The following is a 26,009-nucleotide window of genomic DNA, read 5'->3' as shown; positions in this document are numbered from 1 at the left end:
GAGAGCAAGTTAGTAGAGAAAGAGGGAACATGTAAAACTTTAGACAAAGAAAGTGATGGAGAATGTTGAATGGTCCCTTTTCTAGCAATGGAAGAATATGAGCCATCAGCAATTCGAACTCTATCCTTTCCAGAAGTTGGAGAATATTGTAAGAAAGAGGAGGATAAACCTGTCATATGATCTGTGGCTCCTGTATCAATAATCCAAGGAGTAGAAACTGAAGAAGCTTGAAAGTTTGTTAAAGTTTTACCTGAAGTAGCAAGGTGGGAGTTGGTATGGGTAGTAGAGGAAGCAGTGGTCGAGGCGGTACCGGCAGTAGAAGACTGCAGAATACGTCGCAGAGTAGCGAACTCCTCTTGTGAAAAACCAACGTCTACAGTGGGTGTGGTGGAAACTGTCTCAGACAGATTAGCCTTTGGTTTTCCCTTTCTTTGTGCTCGTTTTTGCTCAAAATCAACAGGTTTCCCATGCAGTTTCCAACAATTTGCCTTGGTATGATATGGTTTGTGACAGTGCTCACACTTCACAATCTCCTTAGCCGGATCAGATTTTGTGCGAACAAACTGTAAGGCTGATTTCTCCATAATAGGAGTATGAAGCATAACTAAACGACGACTTTCCTCACACTGAACAAGAGCATAAGACTGTTCTAGTGTAGGAAAGGGAGAACGATTTAAGACTTGTACTCTAATTTGATCGTACTCCACATTCAAACCTGCCAAGAAGTCATATACCCGAATCTTATCAATGTGCTTCCTATAAGTAGTCACATCATCTGGGTTAGTGGGATGATAATCCCCATAATGATCCAATTCCTGCCAAAGAGATCGCAACGTGGCATAATATTGGGCCACAGTTAGTTCCTTTTGGGTAGTCTCATGAAGCTTCTTTCGTAGCTCATAAACATGTGCATCATTCCCCAACTGTCCATATGTTTCAGTAGTAGCCTTCCAGATTTGGGCTGTAGTATCAAGTAATAGATATCCATGGGCAATATTTGGAATCATGGAATTCAAAAACAAAGAAATTAGACCCACCACCATTATCGCTGGTCTTTGCATACACCACCGCTGCCGACGCCAAGCTGCCATCTACAACCTACATCCATCTACCACCTTTGCTTCTGCATCTGTAATAGCTTCTTCAGTCGCTTTTGTGGAGAACCTGATACCATTTTTTGAATTTCCTACTTGAATCGCATCGCATCTTGCCGTCGCCCTCTGTCGCTGCAACCCACAAAACATCGCCTAGACTTGTTACCGCCATCGTCACCTCTTCACCTTCTTCAACCATTGCCCAGCCATCGTCTCAACCATTGCCTAGACCTATTACCGCCATCGCTACCTCTATTCTCTTGGATTCTTATTAAAATAGTGAGTTCCCTTTTGAACCAGTTCATGAATCATCTTCGATTCTTATTAAAATAGTGAGTTCCCTTTTGAACCAGTTTATGAATCGGTTGTTGAACCAACGAAGTTTGAACCATGAATCCCTTTTGAACCAACGAAAGCTTGAACTAGCACTACTTCTACCCCAAAAATTAAAAAAGTAAAAAAATAAAATAAAATTACAGCACTGATGTTGTCTATTATTCTATGTATCCTATGACTCCCTAGATTTGTTTGGGTGGCCCGACTATTCTATTCTGAGACGTTTCAGCTGATTCAAAAGGGTGAAGATTGAAAATTACAAACAGTTTTTTCACATGGCAACCACCGATGGTTGTACTACTTCCACTGGTTTCGATTATTACCCCACTCTTCCTCCTCTTTCAATAAGATTTGATAGAACAAATTATTTGATATGGTTTCGATTTGCATACCTGACTATTGTCGGAAGATGACTTGTTGGACACATTATGAGCACCACTATCAAGCCTACCGCCACAGGTGTTTCTCAAGATAAATGGATCTCGAATGACTCTTTTATTATGTCGCTCCTTTTGAATTCCATGAATCCAGTTATTTTCATGGATACCTATTACTTGATCTTGCATTCCAAATCTGGAAGGCTACTACAGAAACATATGGACAATTAGGGTATGATGCACAGGTTTATGAGCTACGGAAAAAACTTTATAAGACTACCTGTTAAGTACCCAAATGGAGTGACTCAACAATGGAAGAATGACACAAAGAAGTAATAATAATAATGAACTTGGATTAAATGCTGAAACATAACATAGCCTACTACCAGCAGTAGGAATACCTACGGCTACCCAAGAGCAATCTCCCTCTCCTTTATTTCCCTAATAACTCCAAAGCATACCAACTTACTCTACCTTCCCCCTATTAATAGTAATTACTTGCCTACAATATCCCTCCATAGAATCTCCCCAAATATAATAGAATCATCCCAAATCTCAACCTATAAGGCAATTTGAATGCAATCTGATCTCAATCTGAATCGCAAGATCTCACAACCATTTCCTTCCCAATCTGAATGCAATCTGAATCTGGAGATCTTTTCTTGATTAGATTGCATGGATCCCCTTGCCACGCTTATGAGTGTAGACTCGTGACACAAGGGGCTTATCACTACCCAAAAGGAACTGACTGTGGCCCCAATATTATGCTGAATCGCGATCTCTGTGGCAGGAGTTGGATCATTTGGAGATTATCAACCCACTAATCTGGATGATGTGGCTACTTATAGGGAGCACGTTGATATGATTCGGGTATAGACTTTTTGGTTGGTTTGAGTGTGGAGTATTGATCAGATCAGGGTACAAGTATTGGGTCGTTTTGCCTTTCCTACATAAAAACAGTCTTATGGCCTTGTTTAGTGCGAGGAAAGCCTTCGAATAACCATGCTTCATGCTTCTATTGTGGAGAAATTGGCCCTATAGTGTGTTAGCACCAAATCTTATTAAACCAAGGAGATTGTCAAGTGTGATCACTATCACAAACCATACCATGCCAAGGCCACCTATTGGAAGCTCTATGGGATGCCTACTGATCTTAAGCAGAAAAGGGTACAAAGAAGGGGAAAATCAAACGCTAATCTTTCTGAGACTGTCTCATTACACCCTCTACAGATATTGGTTTTTCACAGGAAGAATTAGCTACTCAACAATGTATTCTGCAGTCTTCTATTGCTAATGCAACCTCTACTACAGCTTCCTCCACTACCAACTCCTGCCTTGCTACATTGAGTAGAACTTTTACAGGCTTCCTTGTTTCTTCGGTTTCTGCTCCTTGGATCATTGGTACATGAGCCACAAATCATATGATAGGTTCATCTTCTTTTTCCTTACATTATTCTCCAACTTCTGGGTAAGATAAAGTTTGAATTGTTGATGGTTCTTATTCTTCTATTGTTGGAAAAGGGACCATTTAACATTCTCCATCACTTTCGTTGTCTAAAGTTTGCATGTTCCTTCCTTCTCTACTTTTACCTTCTATCAGTAGTCTTACACATGACTTAAATTGTAAAGTGACATTTTTTTTATCCTATTGTGTCTTCCAGGATCTGGTAATAGGGAAGGATATTGGACTTGGTAAACTAGACAATGGACTTCTTTGCTGGAGCCAATTGAAAGATCTACTTCTACTTTGGCTTCATCTTTTCATCATGTTCATTCGGTAATGTCAGACCTTCATCAGTGGCATCGTAGGCTCGGTCACCTCCCTCTAAGAACTCTTAAAAAAATGTTTCCTGGTTTAGTTTCTTCTTATAATAAGGGTGAATTTTTTGTGAAGCTTGCATTTTTGCGAAACATACTCATTCTACTTATTTACCTTATCTTCATAATAGAGAATCTATTCTTTTTGTGTTAATTTATACTGATGTATGGGGCCCCTGCCGACGTGTATATTACTGGTCATAGATACTTTGTTAAGTTTATTGATTGTCACTCTCGTTCTTGATGGATTTATCTTTTAAAACAAAAAAAAAGAAGAGGTTTTTCGATATTTTCGTGATTTTCGTAGTATGATTAAAACTCAATTCAATGTCACTGTGAAGGACAATAGCATAGAGTATATTGATAGTGAATTTCAGAGATCTCTCTCTAATTCAGGCATAATACAATAAACCAATTGTGTTGATATGGCTTCCCAAAATGGGGTTGCCGAAAGGAAGAATCGACATCTATTAGAGATAGCCTGTTCTATTATGATTGATAGCTCGTTCTATTATGATTGTTATAAATGTCCCTGACCAATACTGGAGTGATGGTATACTCACTGCTTGCTACTTTATGAATATGATGCCCAGTAGGATACTTGGTTTTAAATGTCCTAATGACATTCTCCAGGGAGACTCTTCCTTTTTTATTCCCGGAAGATTTTTGGTTGTGTATGTTATGCCAGAATCACATCCCACTAGAGTAAGCTGGCTCCCCGTAGCTTATACTACATATTTTTGGGGTATGCCGCTATTCAAAAGGGTACAAATGTTATCATACTCCTCCTAGGAAGATCATTATGTCCATGGATATAATTTTTAATGAGTCTTGCCCTTACTATACACCTCTTTAGGGGGAGAGTCTTAAAGGAGAGGTGTTAATTTTTTACTCTGGGCCTTCCTACCACACACAGACTCCCATACAACACAACTTAGGAGTTTAAAAAGAGTTCCCTGACCAGGGGGAGACTTCAACCAGTGTACCTGAGGACTCTAATTCTCCCCTCCGTTTTCTAAACCATATGAAGAACCTAGTCAAGGGGAGACCACTCCTATGAGGCACACTATTGAGGTCTTTCAAAACAAGATTGACAAGAATAAGGAGGTGCAGAATTATTAGAGGAAGAATTACAATCAGCCAAGCAGGTAGAGAAAGGTGACATGTTACCACTTCAGTCCCTTGCTCCAGAATCAAATTCTTATTCCCCCGAACTATCTTCTTCTGACCTTCCTATTACTATTAGAAGAGGAGTTCTATCTTGTACTTAATATCCCATAGCTAAATATGTTTCTTATGACTATTTGTCTAACTCTTACCGTGCTTTTATATTCTCTCTATCATCTGTTTTTGTTCTTAAAAGTTGGCAAGAAACCTATGTTGATAAGAGATGGAAGGCAACTATGGAAGAGGAAATGCATGCAATGAGGAAAAATGATACTTGGGAGATGGTTACACATGCTCCAGGAAAAAAATCCGTGGGTCGTAAATGGGTGTGGTTACACAAAATATGGAGGGATCGGTCAATAGGTTGAAGACTAGACTAGGTGCAAAGGGTTTTACCCAAACCTATGGGTAAATTTATAGGATTTATTATCATGAGACTTTTGCCCCTGTTGCAAAAATGATCACTGTTATAGTTCTATTGTTTGTAGCTGTGAACAAATACTGGAACTTGCACCAATTAAATGTAAAGAATGCCTTCTTGCATAGGGAGTTGGAGGAGGAAGTTTATATGGAGATCCCACGTGATTTCTCTTATGACAATATTAGGGGGAAAAATTATTGGTTAAAGAGGTCAATTTATGGGTTGAAATAGTGTCCTAGATGTTGGTTTGGACGCATCAAGAAGGCAATGACCTATATTGAGTACAGGCAAAATGGTGATCATATGTTGTTTGTCAAGAAGTTAGGTACCAATATCACACTTCTCGTCGTTTATGTGGACGATATTGTCATCACATGGAATGATGGTGAGAAAATACAAAGGTTGAAGGACTTCCTTGGCAAAGAATTTAAGATTAAAGATCTCGGGAAGTTACAGTACTTCCTAGGAATTGAGGTGGCTCGATCAAATAAGGGTATATACCTATCCTCGAGGAAGTATGTAGAGATTTATTAATAGAAGTAGGAATTTTGGGGTGTAAAGCAGTTGATACCCCTATTGAGGTTGGAGCTAAATTTAAGGAGGAGGGAGATCCAGTGGACAAAAGAAGATAATAAAGGCTGGTAGGGAAACTTATTTACTTGTCTTACACCAAGCCAGACATTGCTTATGCCATAGGATAGTGAACTAGTTCATGGATGATCCATATTCAACTCATATGAAGGTTGTTACCAGAATACTGCAACATTTGAAGGGAACTGCTGGAAAAGGAATACTTTTGTCACCCACTGATGATCTAATGGTAGAAGCATACATTGATGCCAATTGAGTTGGGTCTCCTGACAAGAAGTCAAATTTAGGTTAATGTACCTTTGTTGGAGGTAATCTAATTACTTGGAGGAGTAGGAAACAAAATGTTGTAGCTTTATCTAGTACAGAAGCTGAGTATGGAGCTATGGTTCACATTGTTGTTAAGGCGTCACCTAGGCGTCTAGGTGCCTTCAGAGCGCCTCAAATCGGCGTCGCCTTATTTTCAGACAATAAGGCGAACGTCTTGGGGTATGAGGCATTGCCTGGGTGTCGCCTTAAGCGCCTCGGACGCCTTATACCCCAAGGTGTCCGCTTTTTTTTTCTTTTTTAAATCACATGAAAGATGCCAAATTGAAGGCATATATTGAATTACTTATTAGATTCCAATTGTAAAGTATCTATTGTTTGAACCTATATGTATATTTATAATGACGCTATATGTGATCAAATGTTAAAATAAAAAATAAAAAACAAACAAACAAAATCTAAAGAGAATTAAGTTCTTGACTCGAGTCTCACACTCTCACTCTAATCCCTAATCTCTTTCTCTCTTCCTCTCTTCTTCTCTTCCGTTCCCGCGACGACACTTTGGCAAGCAGCGGCTAGCAACAGTCGACTTCTTCTCTTCCTTTCTTACCACGACTTTTTATTTAGGACCTACTATGTGTGGTTTGTTGTATGTTGGATGACTTGAGGTAGGCTAATATTATGAAGAGTCAGGACACAGGAGTGTTGGATAGCAGATGCCACAGTTGTTTTGAGGCGTTCTCCTTGCCCCTGAAACTAAACTTTGTTCCTGAGCCTTTGTGCACTCTATTTGCTAGGCTTATTGATTCAGCCCTTAATTGGGTGGCCAAGCAGGGTAGCAATACACCAGGGTCCTCTTAAAATATAAGCAGAGCTGATTATTTCGGACTGCATTGTAGGTTTTTATTTGGAGGGGTTAGGAGGGTGCATTTGAGAGGCGCTTTTAGGGTTAGGAATGATTTGAATTTCAGCCTCAATGGTAGACTCCTAAAAAATAAGGGTGTGTAGGGGTCTAAGGTCAATGGCCTTCTAGGGTTCTGATGGAGCTGAAATTTTAGGTGTGTTTTAGATGGATGAAACTGAAGTTATGTTGGGTTGCAGATTTTGCTTAGTTATGGACTATAACGTAGGTAGCTTTAATGGCAGTAATGGTATCAGAATGTAGGTGATGATGTAAGTATGCCTCGACGAATTAATGCTTAAGTAAAGGTGGGTGGACAGATCTCATATCTGATGGAATCACTTGATGGATCAAATATGGTATGACACTTGATCTTCAAAACACAAATTGATGGGTAAAGAGGTGAGGATAGGGATTATTCACTTACCAAAGGCAGCAGGCTTTGTAAGTGAGGCAGAGGACTGATTCCACTGTCAAAACTTGAAGATATGATTCGAAACACCTAAGCACGAAAAACTGAATTGAATCAGCAGCCAAGGAGGATTGAAATCCTCTTGAGGACCAGCCCATCATGAAACTAAGAGCAACAGTTTCCAAACAATTATCAATGATTTTTGAATTCGAATGTACTTTTCTTCCCACAAAGGAGGTATAAATAATAAAAGGCTACAAGGTTATTTGAATCCCCAGCAGACTGGGAATTGTAACACAAGATAACTTACTTGAGTTAAAATAGGAAACTATCTAGGAATCCTAACTAACAACCCACCATTTTCTTAAGGAATTCTAAAAAAAAAAAAAATTAAAACTCCTACTCCAAATATAAACGGTAAACAAAAATTGAAAAAGATTATCCACCGTCACTTAAATTGGACCAATTATCAATTATCAAACAAAGTAAGAAATTTTCATACTCAACTCATGAACCCATGTTTGAGGTCCACTAAGTTGGCCGATTACAAGGGGAACCCAACCCATACACCTACCAACCCTTGGTTGATTTCTAAGAGCCTTCTTTGGTACCGGAGCTTTGTCAGTTATTTATTCGAGTAAATGAGGCATGAGCTTTGTTTCTTCTACTGTTATAGTGCTAAATACTTAGCCTATTCAAGCAAGCATTAGGATTTGTCATCTTGTGCATCTCTTAAATAATTTGGCAAGCATTTTCATGTAGTATGATGTTACTGTCAATTTTTGTCAGACTGTTGCTTGTTTTAGGCTGTTTATGAGAATCTTTCCTGATTTTACATGCATTTTTCATTGTTTCTTGGTCATGATGTTACTGTCAACTTAGGGTTACACCTTTATTTATTTTAGGCTGTTCATAAAGTCTTCTCCAATTTATGTGTTCATCATTTCCTAGTATTGATTATCAAAAAAATTCTTTTATGTGTACTTATCCTTGGTAATCTCAGACCCTTTATGCATATTAGGTCTCTATTGCATTCTGGGATATCACACCAAATGCAACCTTGGTTGTCCACCCATGATCCTAAACATCTGGACCCACTATTTATTTCACACACATTTTTGAGTCTTCTCAACCAAACCATTTTGTGGATCCTAGATGCTCAACTCCCTGAAGACCTCTAGATCATGGTTAACGAGAATGAACTTACACCTATACTCTAAAAGCAATGAAATTGTATAATGACATTGAAATTATGGTTGTGTTAGGTATGATTTCTTGGAATGCATCTTCAACCGAAAATATACTCTGACAATGCATATCAGATGTAGCTCTAGTTTTCCAATAAAATATAAAATTGTATACTTAGTTTCCTGTGCCTTTGGTTGGATGTACTATCTACCCTTAAAAGATTCTATTTCTATTATTATGTAGAGTACTCCATCAATTTGTTCCTGGTCCTCCTTGCGAACTGCCCATTTCCAATCATAATTCATCCGTTAATTTGATGAGCCCTTTGGGATTTTATCCAATATGTCTGCCCATAATTCAGACGTTAATTTGATGAGCCCATTGGAATCTTATCCAATACTTCTGCCCAAACTCCAAAGGCCACAATTATTCTTCAAAATTGGAGCTTCTCACATAGCCTTAGCCAGGAAGTTCGGACTTTGGCTTGCTTATAATTTATTCTTCCAACGTCATTTCTCGGTACCATTTGTACTTTAAATAGTGAGGAATGTGAAGGTAGGCCAATTTTAGGCCAATATTTGTCTATTAGGTGGCCAATCAACAAAAGATGTGGATCATTAAAGATTCTCGCCATTTGTAGGTAAAGTTCGCCTAATCCTCAATGCAGAAGCGTAGAAACTGTATTAACTGTCCTATTGGTTCTCTCTCACAGCATACATGCATGTCTCTTTTATATCTGGTCAATAAATTGAGCTGGTGGTAATGATACTCATGTTCATATCACAGACATGCAAGCTCTCTACTGGGGATTCTTTGGATATGTCCCCTCAGGATGAAGCATCAATCATTGCAAATGATGCTACAGTTAAAGATATGGAGGTAAAAACTTTTGTTTTCTTATTCCTATTATTAAAAAAGGCAAAAATAATTTGAAGTGGTTATAACCTTCCTATCCCATCTCACTTTTAGAGTTGTCCACATATTTTTCCTTCTTCTTATCTGTCTCCACAATCTCTCCTCTCCCCCCCCCCCCTTCTTTTCTCTCCTTCATCTTCCCCTGTTTTTTTTACCGGTTAGTCCTCTCAATTATGATTCATTTCTAAACCTTGGGTTAGTATACTATAATACCTCTTGTTGGAATCAAGTTTGGGCAAGTTTTGGCCCATGTGGCTGTGCTGACTCCCAACCTGAATCACCTGATGCAGCAAATCTTTTTTACCTGAGCTTCAAATGGTCAGTGCTAAAAAGACTGCTGGAATTTGTTTTCAGTTCTACTCATCCAAAATTCTGTTTTATTGAGCCAAAAAATTCAAAAATTCAGTTTTCAGAGCTCTCATTTCTGTCTAAACTGGAGCTTCCCTTAAACTAGAAGGAATTATATGAAGATGCAGTCATACTTCATACCACTACATCTTGGGTATTTTAAATACATATTATCCAACTTTTAAGGACTGTGGACCTTATTACGTACATCCAAGTTTGAGCAAGTTGAAGAGTGCCCAAAGAGATTTGGCAGATATTATGGTACAAAAAGGGGCGATCTAGTGCATGGGGCTCCAACTAATGCGGGGTCTGGGAAGGGCATATGTGCAGCCTTTTCCCACTTTTATGGGCAGTATCTTTCCATGGTAGGTGTCCTCAAGTAGTTTTTGCCTAATATTACTAATAGATGACTCTGTCTGTTTGGCAACCTTCAAGTTCATCCAGCCAATGGTTTTTCACTGCTCTGATGATCTTTTTATATTCTCAGTCTCGCCTAAGTTGAAACATTTTACAGTCATATTCCTTTTGAGAGAATCTCTATTTCTGCACACGTACAATGTTGTGACCTTTGTTGGCTGCGATTGTTAGGGACACCACGCACCCATTATCATGCGTTCTGTTCTTTGAGTATTTGTATGCTCTTTCCATTTTTTTTTTTTTTTGCCATAAAGCTGGCTTTGAAACTGCACCGTTCACTGCCAGGGAGCAGCAGTCGCCTATGCAGCAGCTCTTTTCTCTGTCCCAGCAATATTTGTTAAAGCTGTGACAGATCTACTGGATGGTGATAAACCAGCTGGAGAAGATTTCCTGCAGAATTTGGTGGCTGTGACTGCCACACTTGATCAGGCCGTCACTGACATTGTGAATTTCGTTAGTGGGAAGTGCCTGTCTGAGCTTTAAGGTTCTTGCCTATCCTCTCTGTTTCCATGCCTGAAGGATAAAAGTGAACAGATTTATGCTGATGAGCGTCAACTTCTGTGCAGATTAAGGTAAAAATAAAGGTTTGAGGTGAAAAACTGATGTTCTTCTCTGATGACGGCCACTAATGAACAAAAGCATTCTCCACTTCGGTTCTCTTCCTTTCGAGTATGTATCTTCTGGAGGCCCACCCAAATGAACTTATAGTGACCTTAAATAAATTAATTGAGTGGTTTTGTGTGTCTATCTCCTGCTGATAATCTGCCTTAGCACACACTTGTGGGTAAAGAAGATATACTGCAGATCTCAATTCCTGCATTTGAGGTGGAAAAAGAATCTTAAATTTTACTCCTTGTCTAAATGCTTTCTCAATCTTCTGTGAAAACGATATACTCCTTAACGTTCCATGACATTTTCCCCATATGGCCCTATAAACTTTAGAGACTTGGGGAGAAATAACTCAAATAAGTGATGGATAACCTAACCAGCTGTTTTTATTAGTAATTTAGTACCCACTCTGAAAAGAGGGGAGGAGTGGGAGGAACAAACTGAATACCTCTTGGTGAGTACGGATGTAGACGGTAATGCTTCACCAACAGTGTACCCTGTTTCTGATTTTGTTTTTCTCCCTCCTCTCTTTATATGATCTAATTTAAGGCAGAGTGGTAGAGTGGTTGGTGGATGATGGATCAAGTTGTAGTGTGAGGTCAAGGTATATACTACAGTTTTCTCTCCAAATATTGTTGGGGGTAAAAAAAACTATGAAAAATGCCTCCTTGGGTTCTGCTTGTGCGAAAACGTCTAGCATTGGGTTCATCATATGATTTAATCTAAGTTTTGGTAATAATGAAATTGGGTACGAAATCTTTTGGATGGGATCTGTTGATGCACAACTCTCGTGCCTAGCCTAGTTTACTTATTAAGGTAAAAAGGGTCGTCAAACACCCTAGTGACAGGGACCTTTTTCATTCTTTACTTAAGGTGTTATCATCATGATAGATGATGTGACTTTTGATTGAGAGTTCATCATGTATTTAGGAATTGGGTGCAAAGACTCCTCCAAATGTTGTGGGACCCATCTACAACATTAAAAAATAAAAACCCCCCCACCCCCACCCCTGCCGGTGCCAACGATCGAGACGAGGATTTCGATTTCGATCGTCTGTTTCGCAAGTAATTGAAATATCGACTGCTAGCAACAGTTAATGTGCAGCATTGAAGTTGAACCACCATTTAACATGTTGCATACTTCATTTATTTTGTTGAATTAATCAAATGTACCCGATCTTCATGTATGATTATGAATGCCTAGCGTACTCTTTTTTTGGTAGAATGCCGAGTGTATTCAATGCCTAATTACTCTCAACTCTTCTATTTTCTCCTATTCTCAAAGATTGATTTCCCAAGTTTCATGGGCCCACTCATGCATGAAATTTAGGTCACCTCATTTATGTATGATCTCATTTAAAGTGAACTAATCATGTGTATTATTTTAAGCTTGGGAAACATAGTAAGGACATTGAGAAAGAATTTTTTAAAACTAGTGACCATAAACTAATGTTGGGTCTCTTTAGTGCAATATATTATATGTGGGTCTTCCTCCTTATTTTCTTATCTTGTTTCTACTTTCCTTTTCAATTCTTCTCTTCCCGATCCTTAATAATGAAGGAAATAGGTAAAGACTTGGTGGGTGGGTTGTAGGTAAAAAAACATTGATTGCTGTGAACTTGAAGGAAAGATCAGCCTTCAAAGCCATGAATTTTTTTGAGTCTTATTTTAATGAAACTAAAGGGATGAGAAAGGAAGAAGACGAAAAACTCACCAAGAAGGGGGGGGGGGAATAGAATAAGAGACGGCAAGAAGGGAGAGAAAATTATGGTGCTGTAAGAGTATTTCTTTTTCTTTATTTTTTTTCACAATAATCGATGCTGGCGAAGACAAAGAAACGACATTGTGAAACACGTCGCTAGGTTGGAAGATAGTAACCTTGGCTAGAGGTGTTTTTAACTTTGGGGTTGAAACTTTAATAATATACGTATAAACAATCCAACGGTCAACAAGGGCAAAGTGGAATCTAACACAATTGGAGCTAATAAAAATCTGGTACTTTGGTCATTATTAATGTATAGTTTTATGTTTTAAACTAGTCTACATGTGTTTAGAGATTGCCAATATGCGAGTGGAGTATGGAAACGATTAATCCCAATGAATCAACAAGGATAGTTCTTCAATTGTGATCGTCGTGATTGGCTTTACCTAAACATTTGTGGAAATCTATCACAACAACAGAAAGGATGGTCAACCAATTTCGCCATCACACTATATCTACTGTGGGGTTGGAGAAATCGTGATACTCATGAAAAAGACCCTTCACTCGCCCGAGGAGGGGCGGAAATGATAAAAGAATACTACTCACATGTGGAGGCAGCTTGGACCCAGAAAAATAATCCACAACCATTATCACGAAGTGTTAGAAGAAAGGCAAAGTGGAAAAGACCAACGGAAGGGTGGCTAAAATGCAATGTAGATACTGCAGTTGGTAAAGAAGATTTCAATCAAATTGGAGGGGTTTTTCGCAGCTCAGAAGGGATGTACTTGGGAGGTTTTGTGCATAAAATCCCCAAGACAAGTGTTCTTGAAACTGAGCTCCATGCTATTTGTGTAGGCATATGCTATGCAATAGAAAGAAATATGCTACCTGTTTACATGGAGTCTGACTCTTCACAAGCAATCGATTGTTTGAAACTGAGTGCTCAACATCAAGGAAGGATGCAAGGACTGTTGTGGCGATTCGAGAGTTGGTAGATTTGCATGGAAATATCATCATTACTCGTACTAATAGAGAAGCAAATATGGTTGCCGATTGGATGGCGAAGAGAACAACAACATTGGAGTCTCCTACGCATTTCTTTCAGGAACCCCCTCAAGGTATAGAGGAGTTCCTTCAGGTGGATCGTTTGAAATTTGTATAAAACTTAATGGCAATTAACGGTGTTAGTTGTTTGGGACCAACATTAGTTTATGATCCACTAAAAGGACCCACATGTAAAAATCTTTTTTATTATATATACCACACGCTCCCCTATGCTCTTCTCTCTCCATCTACGTCGTCACCGTGGTCAACCCTATTCCCGTCCTCTCTTCCTCTATTGTTGGCATTTCTCTATAGTGTATGGATTCGTGGTGGATGGCCAAAGGGTTGCCTTTTGCCTTGCCGGAGTGTTAGATGATTAAGCATCTCGTTGGAGGTGCAATCTTGTGGGACATTTCTTGGGCTCTCGACCCCCCACCCACAAATCGTTAAAGCCTCTTTATTGAAGCAATGGAACCCTAACTAGTTCTATGGAAGTTTATCTCTTGGATCATGGGTTTTTTGTCTTTAAATTCTCTGTAGAAGATGACAAACGATGAGTTCTTGAAGGTGGCCCTTGGTCCACTGTAAAAAGACTGCTCTTCCTCCGTCTGTGGTATCGCCATCTGAAGCTTAACTAAGAAGAATTCTCCTCCATGGGTCTCCCTCCTTAGACTACCCTTACATTATTGGAGCAATGAAGGCACATTGTGGGCTCGACCATTGGCAGCCTTCTCTTCTTTGACACTAGAACCCTAAAACGTGATAGGCTTTCTTATGCCAACATTTGTGTTGATGTCGCCACGAACACTCCTTTGCGGCTTTGCCTTCATTTATCATCATCTCTGAAGAATCAGGCTTCAACTTCACTCAAGTTGTGAGGTTTGACTGGAAACCTCCTCATTGCATTACTTGCAAATGCTTTGGCCATTACCCTTTCACAAAGGAGAAAGGCTCTATTGCTCTTGTCCACACCATTGCCCTTGCGGCTGAGGTCATCAGTGCCCCCAAAGATGGCCAACTTCCACCAGCAACAAAGTTCTGCTCCTCAGCGGCCGAGTTGTGCTCCTACCAAGCTAACATCTCCAAACTTACAGAACCGCTTTGCCCCCTTGTTACAGACCCCTGTTTCTGGCTCTCGCCCTATCCATATGTTTGCTGTTGCCTCTACTAACTTTGTTGTCCTTCCAGCTACTGAGACGGTGTTGTCGTTACTGCCGAAACCGATCGCTTTCTTATCCTTTGACACTGCCCTCTTCGTTTGTTGCTTCAACCCCTGCTTCCATGGCAATTGCTAGCAACCCTACCATTGCTACATTTACCACCCCGTTGTTGGCCTCTTAAAACCCTCCTTCTCCTCTGTCAAGCCAGCCTCCTGAGTCCTGTCCCCTATTCTTTCCTCTTCTTTGCATAATCTGTCTGCTCCCACCATTTCCATCTCCACAGCTGTTGTTCTTCCTATTTGTTGCAATTTAATTTCCCTCCACTGATTGTAACCCTTCTCTTTCCGCTTCATTTGAAAATTGTCACCTAAGGCCCACCTTCCCTCTCCCCTCCTCCCCTTCTCTCTCTTCTTTTGTCTCAAGAATCTCCTGTCTTTCAAATCTCCCCTCTTCTGTTGGCCCATCGAATCCACTTCCTCTGAGTGACTTCAAGCTTCTCTTTTGGGTTAGGCCCAGTCCTTTCTTCCAACACAACTCGTTCTCCTTTGGGCATTGATTCAGCAATTGCTCCTTTCCCCTCTCATTCTTCCCCTTCTGATCTCCCCGGCTCATGGTCTCATCCTCCCACTCTTTCCTCTTCCCTTCCCCCCTAGGAGCTTTACTTTGGGCTTCTTCCTATCCTTCTCAGCCCTGACTCTTTGATTCAGCCCCCTTGCCCCTCTATTGTCCCAACCCGAGTTCTCACTATCCCTTCTTCCCCTCCCATTGCTAAGCCCGGGGGCACCTCAGTTTTGAAACTCCCTCTCCCTACTTTGCAACCATAGAAGCAGCCATTCCACTCAAGGGCACCATCATCATGACAAAGACTACATTGTGGATTTCGAGTGTTGGAGGAGGAAGAATAAGGAGAACAACAGGAAAAAATATTAGCTTGTTTCCTTCTTTTGTTTCCTTCTTTTGTTTTAGCTTCTTGGCCTTGGTCCTTGCCCTGTTTTTCTTGTCTCTTGTTCTTCCTTCCCTTTTCTCGTTTTGGTAATGAATTTTTTATTCATAAAAAGAAAAATCTTTGGTGGTATGATCTACCATGTGTCAAAAAACTAATCTCAACCATTTTTTATGTAACCTTTATTTTTCTCCCATTATTAATTGATTATTTCCCATCATCCCTTATATGTGGCCCTAGGGAAGGGTAAGCTGACAAATTGATTTTTTTTTCCTTTTCTTTTTTGGCGAAGTAGAGTGAAGACCACACCTTCCTACTGGTACCAATGACATTTCAAGAGCCATACACAGATTCCGCTGTCCTACCTTTCTCGTCACCGTTGAAGACCACCGGAGAGAAATCTCAAGTTTATCATGTTTACATCTCTCCCTCAGAGGATAATGAAAGAAAAAGAACAAGAAATTTATCCAAAAATAAAATTTTGAAAAACCAGCTCGCTTTTTGATAATAATGTCTCCCTTATGATCGAAGAATTTTGATCCCCTGGTAAGTGGTAACGCTGACCTTCCCATCAACCACAACCACAACCACAGCCGCCCGGGAATCCTTCTCTGTTGTTCCTTTACATAAACTTTTCACGCATTTATAGGAGTTGATCTCAATACAATATCCAACAAGTCTCCCAAAATGGTGGCCAGGAGTAATTGCACAAAACGGATAATACAGAAGATTGCCTGGTTATAGGGGATAACGCGTCAGTGGAGGGGAAACGTTTTGCTTTGACTAACCAAAACATTTGGTCTTTCTACATCTCATATAAATGAGATCATACACTTTTTGGTTGTTTCATCGAGTATTAATGTTTCAATTACAAAAATCCCATTGTACCAACTTGCAACTCTACGAGTCTTCGCCAATTACCTTCCACTGCTTTCTCTGTATAAACATTGTTACACCTCACACCCTGCATGTCACCATCTTAAGACTTCCAGTCTTCCGCACAGGGTCTTGAAAACTAGACAAGGATACCCTGGAGTTGAGTTTGCCGTGCCAAGTCATGTATGTGGCTCTGAAATGAGAGTTGTGAAACTCCATAGATTGGATAAGCATAAAGAATTAAACAATTACATATCGACCATTGACTATGACAACACCAGGCTGCCTCCAAGTTATACACGCTCAGCAAGCAATTGCTTCCGAGATGAGCCCTCTGAATGGAACCCACCATCAATCTCATTATAGCCGTTTGGAAGGTGGTGGTGGTGCTGCTGCTTCATTCCTCTGTGGGAGGATGATGATGATGAAGACATGGCAAAGAAGTTCTGCTGCTGTTGACCAGTAGAGCAGGTGGCGTTGGGTGTGCTTGCAGGGTGGATTGCTTGAGCACAAGGGATGAAAGGGTTAGTAGTCTCCGGTCCCCCATTGTGCCATTTGGGCAAACCAAGAATTCCTGTGGATCTATAGTGTGTTGCCATCTGAGCTGCCCACACATGAGCCGATTGCTGGTGTTGCTGCTGTTTCATTAGGCTTGCATGACCCAAATGAGATGGCCCAAAAAATGGACCGCCTAAATATTGAGGGACCTGTACTTGGACCTAGTATCATTCAGTACATGTATTAGGATTGCAGCTTTGCTTAGATGTCACTTATAAACATATCAAGACAACACAGTGAACTACAAGAAAATTGAGTGTCATAGGATCAACAAAATTGGAGTTTGTAATTTCTATTACATATAAGGTACACTTGAAGACATATATCCACATGATACCAATATGATCCAAGGATAGTTCAAGCTATTAAGTTGGATATTCATTACTTGTGTAAAATCTGGGGCCGTAATTCAACCGCAGGGTTCACATATCCTGATAATTAGTGACACCTAAGGGCACGAGGTGCATGATAATTGAAGTATCAGATGGGTGGTCTGGATGCCAATGCTAACCTTTTATGTCACAGGAGGAACAGTGCAATGAGCAAGGAGAACTCTTACCAATTAAACTGGCAAACCTTCATCACCTCTTATAATTACATTCTGAATATACTATGTTTTATCTCCTATTAGCCTCCAAATTCTATAATTCATGCCAAGGAAAAGAAATTTACCTGCTGTCCTGTTGCTGCTGCTGTGAGTTGATCCAGATAAGGACTAGATAAATAGGGACTTTGTGGCATGGAGAACGGTAAAGCGGACGGTGCTGGGCAAGTGAATTGAAGTAAGGAACATGGAGTTGTGTAGATCTCTCCAGTCCATTTCCTGCTATACTATTTCCACTCTTGTTGTTACCATTATCAGTACAGCTAGCTTCTAAGCCACCATCGCCAGATGACAGGGACAGAAAATTACAACTCTGGCATGGAATGGAATCCAATAAGAACAATGAGAATGAAAATTAATGGATGATGAAAATTTTGTTACCTGATTTTGCTGAGCATACATCCCAGATGTTGTAGCAACAGCCTGTTTCTGATCTTGCTGGATCCTCTTCTCCAATGCAATACCAAGTCTCTGATCATTCAGACTCTTCCTATTAGGAGACACATCAACCCTGCTGACAGAGTTAACCCCATTCAAATTGTCTCTCCTCATAGGGTTGCTGCTTGCCACAAGATCTGCCTGCATTCCTTCCTTTGATTTCAATTGATCAGAAGGAATTGACCACCTGTCTATCTCATGCATTTTTCGGGATGCCTGGATTAGATGGCTTATGTGGACATGCGTTACACATCTCTTCCAGGACTGTTTTCTCTCAACAATTGGTGAAACCTGTCAAGAATAACATTCACCATCAACCTTTATCAGAAATCTGTGTGTATGTGTAGACATACACAGTTCACAGAGGAATTCTTGGCACAGTACGAAGACAAATGGAACACCAGATGGAAGAATCCAAAGTTAGATAAATCCTTCCAATTAAATAGTCATGATCACCTTTTCAGTCGAAACAATATTTTCTGCAGAGCTGGGTCTAATGGCACTAGTGGCAGCATCAAGCCAAGCCGGGGCTGTTGCTGAAGGCGGCCTGAAAAAAACCCAGTTTTAATGAAATAGTAAGCCTAGTAACCAAGAGTAAAATACAGTGGAACTAACTGGGAAGTTATACAACCAATAAATGAGAGAAGCTTACCGTTCCAAAGTATGACTAAGCCCACCAACACATAATCCTGCTGTACCCAAACCAGGCCACAGAACTGTACTCCCTTTTTATTGAACCAGCATTAAAGTGCAAATGATAATAAGAATATTGGCAGCCAGAAATTACAGTAATGACAAGGTTTATCAGTTTTAAAGTTCCTTAAACACCAGACTATAAGATACTACCTTTTGTACATGTAAGGGAAGTTACATTGTCCTTGGTCTCATTAATAGGATACTGGTCCTGTTCCACTTCAACACCTGTGACCTGAAAATTAACCCAAGACAACAAATAAAAATAACATTAAAATTTTAAAACAAGTCTGTGTTAATTAAAGAAATGCATTTTGGATTTGAAGACGGAAGCTTACCGGCCAAAACATGTTCTCTGTTTTCTTCCGAGGAAGACGGTTATCATGTTTTGGCTGTACCAATCTGCAATGGATAAAAAAAAAAAAAAAAGAAGTTAGAATTGTAAGTTTACTTGTTAACTTGCACTAGGTCTTTTGACAGTGAGACCCCCACCCAGTATCAGGGCATAGTTCAGATGGATCTCTCAATCTCTCAACAGTGCAAAATGGCATTTCACCAGTCCCAGACAACAAAGGAACCCCCTGGAGATCAGCATGAATTGGAGAACCATTTGATCCAACACCAAATTTCTGGCTTCCTGTGATGCAGGGTTGCTCTGGAGTAGTGAATTCAGTCAAGTTGCTGATTACTGGATCTCCTGTGAAGCTTTCTGTCTTGTTAGGCTCAGCAGTGTTAGAGGGAGGCCGTAACTTCTTATGTTCCTCGGCTGGAGCTATAATCAAATGAGAAAGAATTTACTTAACAACATTCTTCTCTTCTTTCATGGAGTTACAAAAATAAGAACAGGGAAATGAACTAAACCTTCAGAAGCAGGCAATGAGCTCTCCTTAGCCTTTGGCAATGGAGAAGACAACTTGGTTTCTGAAGTTTTGACATCAACCTCATGCTTAACAGGGTTGTCAGAGACCATTCTGGCCATAGCATACAAAGTCTCCACAACTTCTTCCTCGTCCTTAGTAATGGGTCCAGAAATGGGCTGCTTCAAGGACCCATCATCAACTTGCCTCTGCAAAATCCATCAACCTCCCAATCAACGAAGTATCATCAACGAAGGTGAAATAGAGACAAATAAACAAATACTCATGACTAACCATTCCTTGTTTCACTTTCTTCACCCCATTGAGTTGTGGTGTTTCAGTTCTACTTACGTCTAAAGTACTTTGCAGCTTCTTTTCAACTGGCGAAGGTGGTGATATGGATTCACGAGTACGCTTGTTCATAGCTGCAAAATCCAGAGTTTCTTATGAGATACAACTTGATACTGAAGATTTACAAGGTTTTGTAATCTGACCTGATTCTTGTCTACACAATATTTCCCGAAATAAATAGAGATGAAAAAATAATAGGAAGAAGATCCGTGTAATATGGTCTTCTTTAGAAATGGAAGAACATGAGAAATTCTGAGAGTCAACCACAACTAATTTAAAAAATATATATATATATATTGGATACAAAATAAATTAGGCGAGGAATGTATGATGACATTAGAAGAAAGTTGAAAACACTGAAAGGGAGAATGAAATCTTTTTAATTCTTTATTGGCCCACCACAAACCTGACCGTAGCTTCCGTGGGACAGAAGCGGGATCAACGCCATTGCATTCATCAAATGACTGAAAGAATCCAAAATTTCAAAAGGATTAGAAAAAGAGATTTGAAGAGAATAAAAAAAAAAAAGATAATTTGTTATTACAGAGTAGTAGCCAACCTTTCTGGGAAATTTTGTTCTCTTGGTACCACCAGTAGCTGACGGCGGTTGTAGTTGCCGTGGTTGCCGGTACTCCTCTTCTCCTTCAGAGACACCGATCATTTCACTGCCTTCGTTGCTGGAACTCCCACCTCTGCTTACGTTGTTGGAACCTCTAACTCTCTTTTTTCGATCTTTCGGGAGAATCCACATTCTCTCCACCGTTCAGAACTACAGATAGAGATAGCAAGAAAAAGAAGAAGGAAAAAAAAGCCAAACCACATAAACGACCCCAAAAAAGGATTATTTTATCAATTAAAAAATGGGAAAAGCTACCTATCAGACATTAATTTATCACGAAAGCTCGAAAGAAACAAGAAAATACAGATAAAGACAAGATGAAAATTTTTGTTTCTTCTTCTTCTGAAACGTAAATTCGAACCCAAAAAGAGGAGAATTCGGTCATCATATAACCCTTACCGGAGAGTAGCTTGTGTCCAGATTGCTTAAGCTGTCGCTTCGCAGGCGAAAACCGACTTACTCCTCGTCTCAACTCTCTGGATTTGTCCATTTCTGAGCAAACTTACATCGATGGATAGAAATTTCCTCGGCTCCAATTGATTGAATCAACCTCAGAAAACGGAATAGATAATTTCGAGAGTGAAACCCAGATCCTTCTGCTCCTTTATCCAGGTCCTTCAGTAGAGGAAAAACCAACTCCGTTTATCAGTTACCATAAAAGATCTTTATTTTGGTCTTTTACGTTTTCTATTTTAACATGCGTGACACTCGGAGCAGAGGAAATGAGAACTGAAGAAGAACCCGAGAAGTGAAAGCGAGTTTAAAGCCGAGATGATGATGTGTCGGATTGGAATGAAAGAAACGATCTCACGGATAGGAGTTTGTCTTTCCTCTCTTTTTTTGACGACGATAACTTCGGGAATGAAACCGAAAATCATGGGATTGAGGATTCGCGTTTTCCGAAGATAAGAAAACCAATTTTGTTTCCAGATGTGTCTATCCTTCTCTGTTTCTCTCCTTCCCCGTCCGTCTCTATATTTCTCTTCTTCCTCAGCTTGCTTGACACAGAAGAAGCTTGAGAGAAGTCGTGTAGGTGAGAAATCAGAGATAAAAGGAAAATTGAGAAATCGAAAAAGTCATCAAAGAGAGAACCAAAAAGGAAAAGGCGACTTCGTCCCTGAAGAATCGGGTTCTTCACGAACTAAAGCAAATAGAGATAAAGATTGACAAAAATGGCACCCGAACGTCTCACGAGACTACAGAGACTGGAGAAAGAAAGAAGTAACAAAGGAGAGAAAATAAATAAAACAACTGGAAAAGAAAGAAAAGAAAAAGCTTTGGAAAAAGCTCAAAATCCGTGAAAAAGAAAATTCCATTAGAAATGTACACTAAAATCTTCTGGAACCAACCCCACTTCTGAGATCTGTAAAAACTTTGAATCTCCGGCTTTTTTGCAGATTAAACTCACCCGAAATTCTCTGCAGAATAATAAAGAAACAGAAAAACCGTTTTCTTCTCCTCCCATCCAAATATGAATATTCATGAATCGATTAAACAGCTAAGCCCCATTTGGAAACAATTTAAGAGACTAGGCCGATGAGAATCCTATCTCAAAATGCTATATGTAGAGAGAGTTATCAAGAGAAGAAGAAAAAGAAACCTTTTAAGCCCAAATAACCATCTGCAGCAAACGAAGATCAAATTGCATTCGATCTTTCTTAGGTAAGACGCTATCCTGTGCATTCAATCGAGCTCTATTGAAGCTGCAAACCGCTAACAGAGTCCAGAAGACGGAAGATCCGAAGCTTCTTCGTCTCTCTGCAAATGGAGTTTTAATGCATCAGAAAACGGCTTCTGTCTGACTCACTCACTCAATGTCTTCTTTCTTTCTCTGTTTCTCTCACACACACCCTTTATTGGTTATTCCTTGTAATATATATATATATATATATATGTATAAACCAGTTGTTATTGTATCAAATTTTAGCAAGTAATAAAAGGCGAGATCATTCGGTTCGAGCGATGAAATCATCATATAGGAGACTACCCATGAACGCCACCGTGTACGGTGTGAACATCCACCGTCCGATCCTAGCGGAGGTGCCACGCGTACGCCATGTAGGATTGCATCTCTCCTCTCACGCTGGGGCCAACATGCCGACGTGGAAGGTATCTCTTCTCTTCTTCTCCCTGCTGGGGCTGATTTGGATGGGAGATAGCGACGGTTAACGCTTTCAGAGATATAATCTTGTCTTTAGGCAGAGTTAGTAACTGAAACACATAATTCTTTTGCATCGGACGGCCATCAATGCACGTACGGCGTGATTTGACCGGCACGTGTAGCGAATAAAAATGATAACAGAAAGAGAGAGAACAGGCCTGAAGGATCTCTGAGGGTACCAACAGTACTATTTGCGTTTTCTGAACCCACCTCAACTGTATCACATTCTGCTATCATAGCTGTCAGGAACCACTCGGGATTTGGGACCCGGAATCGGAAATCGGGAATCGGAAATCGGAAGCTCCATTTCTTGTCCTTTAATTTATCAATCAAATGCCAATGCTTCACACCACCTTCAGCTTGTGGAAACCAGTACCTAATATCCTCTTCTCTGCTCTTGGGTGTTAGTTTCAAATCTCTATTCCAAGTCTTTCAAGTACGAGCTTCAATGGTGTTCATGGTGTGATAAGTTTAGGTGGAGGATCAATCTCATTCTTCACCCAAGTAGGTGAGTGATTTAGAAACGAATTCGCTTATTGCCTCATGGGTTACATCATATTCCCATCTCCAATGAGCTATTTGATGATCGGAGAATCATTGGAGCCTTCCACGAAGAATAAGAAAAAAATGAAACACACGCCATTGCTAAACACCATTTTCTCCTCAGCATTCAACTGTGGAAAAATTAGCATTAGCGTCAATAAAGCCACTTTGCTGGTGAAAAATAAACCTATTTTAGACTTAAAACAAAATTTGCATCAAATAAGATCGAGAAAATGAAAAAAAAAATTACAGGTTGAGGGATAGACAGCTTAAATTGAAGGATAGAGGTTGTAATGTTGAGTCCGTTTCTAAGTTGGCAAATGGATTAGATCTATCTCAACTTAGGGCTTTTGTATCTAAATGAAACTTTTAATTTCACCCGTTAGATTAGGATTTTTCAAGTGTCATTCTCTCCAACTGCAGTGTTGTGCACGACAGAAAAATGTGAATGTTTTTCCAAATTACAAATGATCTTTCAAAAATAAATTTTATATACATATATAGAGATGATCTTTTTGAATATAAAGGGATGTGATAATTATGTTTCCTCTAAACTCACAAGTAGAGGATGTCAATTTTCACAAAAATGTCTAAACACAACAAGGTCATCCATATGACAATTTTGTTTTTCAAGTAAGTCCATAATGAACGATTTTACATGTAGAAAATAAAATAAAAAATAAAAAAAAGGTGTAATACCAGCAGCAGCAGCAGCCCGACCCTATTCGTGACCGAGGCAAGTTGCTATGACTAGGTAAGAACCCTACATACATATTGCATTAAATGTGTTACGTATTAGGGACTCGACGGACCCTAAGGAACGGAAATTGCTTGGGTCATGTGCATTTAGGTGTCATGTATTAGGAGACTTGACGGACCCTAAGGAACGGAAATTGCTTGGGTCATGCACATTAAATGCACATGACTGTCAAGTCGAGATTTTGAACCATCATATCAAAAATCTTGGTCAAGATCAACGGTCTAAGATGTGTGGCTTGGCATCCCCAGGGCGACTCGGTCACATCAGACTTGCTCCTGTGAAGTCCACTCTGATGTGCCAGCAACGTTCAAATTAGGGTTGGGTTGAGTAGGTTGGACTATAAATCCCCACCTAAATGTTGATTAACAATACACATTTTCTCTTCTTCTTACATTTGATCCCGTGTACTTAGGATTTAAAGCCCCAACCTCAGGATCGTGTTGCAATCTGATAATTTGAACTTCAAAAGTGGTTCATTGATCCCAATGATCACTTCATTTTTAGTGGGTGTTCTTTTAAATAGGTTCGGCCTTGAACAACTTAGGACTTAGACCTCAGTTCATTGATAGGGCCAGAGTCAACATCAACAAAAAAAAGTGCCAAATGGTTCTCAAGGAGATGTCAAAAAATGGTATTATGCATTGAAAGGTATCAAGGTCATTCATATCTAAGGAAGTGACAATTTAGGAGGTGCCAACATACCCTATCTTGGTGGAAAAAAAATATATAGAACTCTTTCATTATATTCTTAAAATAATAGAGAAATCAAATGAACTTGGTGCCATGAAGCCTTTGTGTAGATATAATCCCCTTAAATGATTGCCCTACCCCTCTATAAAATAAAGAATAATTTTTTGGTGGTACCGATGTGCTTTTATAATTAACTTTGCATAAAAGTTTAGGATCAGGTAGCTAGCCTCGTAATGTTGCCATTGTGGCTTACCCTATTTTAATATATAAAAGAAAAATGTCTTCTTAATTATCTATGGGTGCTAATCAAGAATTCAATTTTTTTTTTGTTAATGTCCATTTGAAAAAATACATGTTTTTAAAAACATAAAAAAACTCTAAGTGTCAATAATAATTCAATGAGGTACAAACAAAATTAATTAATTTTTTTGTTAAAAATTATTGTGAACTTCTTTCACGAAAAAAAAATATATACATGTAATGTGACCTAATGTAACCCAACAAACCAGCCTCTCTGACAGATCTGATTCAACCGGGTGAAACCATCCTATGGTTTAGAAAGTCTTTGCCAAAAAAAAATAAAAACAAACATAACAAAAGTATGAATTAATTAATTTATTTTTGTGATAAAAATCCATATTATTAATTAACGGTTACAAGCTCATTCATGCTTGAAGTATTTCACGCCCCTTCTGATGTTGAATTTAAGGGTTGCATTAAGAGATTTGTTAACCAACTAAGAATTGTGGGGTTCTGAAAGGTACTGATCATTTTCTCTTAGATTTTTTTGCCAAACTTTCATGACTTTTTGTACGCATTTGAAGTGTCCTGATGACTCTTGGTATTTGACTTAACTCCATCAGAGTCCGGATCGTCTCCTGCTACGGGGAGCACTCTGTATTGTGCTCCCCTGACAATTGTTGACCACGAATTACAAGGGGACCCACAGGATTAGAGTGATGGGGTTTATTTTTTAATGTTTTATTAATTTTTACTTATAGGCCTTACATAATTTGTAGTTATAACACCCTCAAGAGAACACATAGTGCTCTCCGTCAGGGGAGATGAGCCACACTCACCCATCACACCTTCTATATGCTCGCTTTCCTCTTTCTTATGAGTTGACTAGCTTTCCTCTTCTTCAAGTAGGTA

At 39.5% G+C, this 26,009-nt stretch overlaps 2 protein-coding genes across 6 annotated transcripts in view; one reads left to right on the top strand and one right to left on the bottom strand.

The window, feature by feature from the left end:
• LOC149017603 (5'-methylthioadenosine nucleosidase-like) overlaps positions 1 to 11,700 on the top strand; it is a 33,641-nt gene extending 21,941 nt beyond the window's left edge. Inside the window, exons 7-9 of one of the 3 annotated variants that reach the window (XM_089151930.1) lie at positions 9,356 to 9,448; positions 10,535 to 10,733; positions 10,816 to 11,700. In XM_089151930.1, the coding sequence (XP_089008056.1) occupies positions 9,356 to 9,448; positions 10,535 to 10,732 (291 nt within the window). In that variant the 3' untranslated portion in view covers position 10,733; positions 10,816 to 11,700. Of the gene's footprint in view, positions 1 to 3,468; positions 3,585 to 9,355; positions 9,449 to 10,534; positions 10,734 to 10,815 lie in introns of those variants that run through there. The other 2 variants (XM_089151928.1, XM_089151929.1) reach the window with 2 other exon arrangements.
• Positions 11,701 to 16,644: 4,944 nt separating this feature from the next.
• LOC149017602 (uncharacterized) lies at positions 16,645 to 22,547 on the bottom strand. 3 transcript variants are annotated; one of them, XM_089151925.1, is made up of 14 exons: positions 22,304 to 22,547; positions 21,103 to 21,318; positions 20,644 to 20,853; positions 20,491 to 20,548; positions 20,028 to 20,158; positions 19,738 to 19,942; positions 19,369 to 19,648; positions 19,215 to 19,278; positions 19,030 to 19,111; positions 18,836 to 18,908; positions 18,640 to 18,730; positions 18,127 to 18,474; positions 17,814 to 18,058; positions 16,645 to 17,302 (listed from the first exon to the last, which is right to left on the bottom strand). In XM_089151925.1, the coding sequence occupies exons 3-14, from the start codon at positions 20,833 to 20,835 to the stop codon at positions 17,275 to 17,277; spliced, it is 1,797 nt and encodes a 598-aa protein (XP_089008051.1). In that variant the 5' UTR covers positions 20,836 to 20,853; positions 21,103 to 21,318; positions 22,304 to 22,547; the 3' UTR covers positions 16,645 to 17,274. The 3 variants fall into 3 exon arrangements, with proteins under 3 accessions (XP_089008051.1, XP_089008053.1, XP_089008052.1); XM_089151927.1 differs by having other exon boundaries at positions 20,085 to 20,158; XM_089151926.1 differs by lacking the exon at positions 22,304 to 22,547 and having other exon boundaries at positions 21,103 to 22,282.
• Positions 22,548 to 26,009: the final 3,462 nt, after the last annotated feature.

This window comes from Hakea prostrata, chromosome 4 (assembly GCF_041222555.1).
Source record: "Hakea prostrata isolate BN-2017 chromosome 4, UWA_Hpros_2, whole genome shotgun sequence".
NCBI lineage: Eukaryota > Viridiplantae > Streptophyta > Magnoliopsida > Proteales > Proteaceae > Hakea > Hakea prostrata.
The sequence above is the reverse complement of the archived record's forward strand: the minus strand, read 5'-3'. Positions and strand labels throughout refer to the sequence as shown.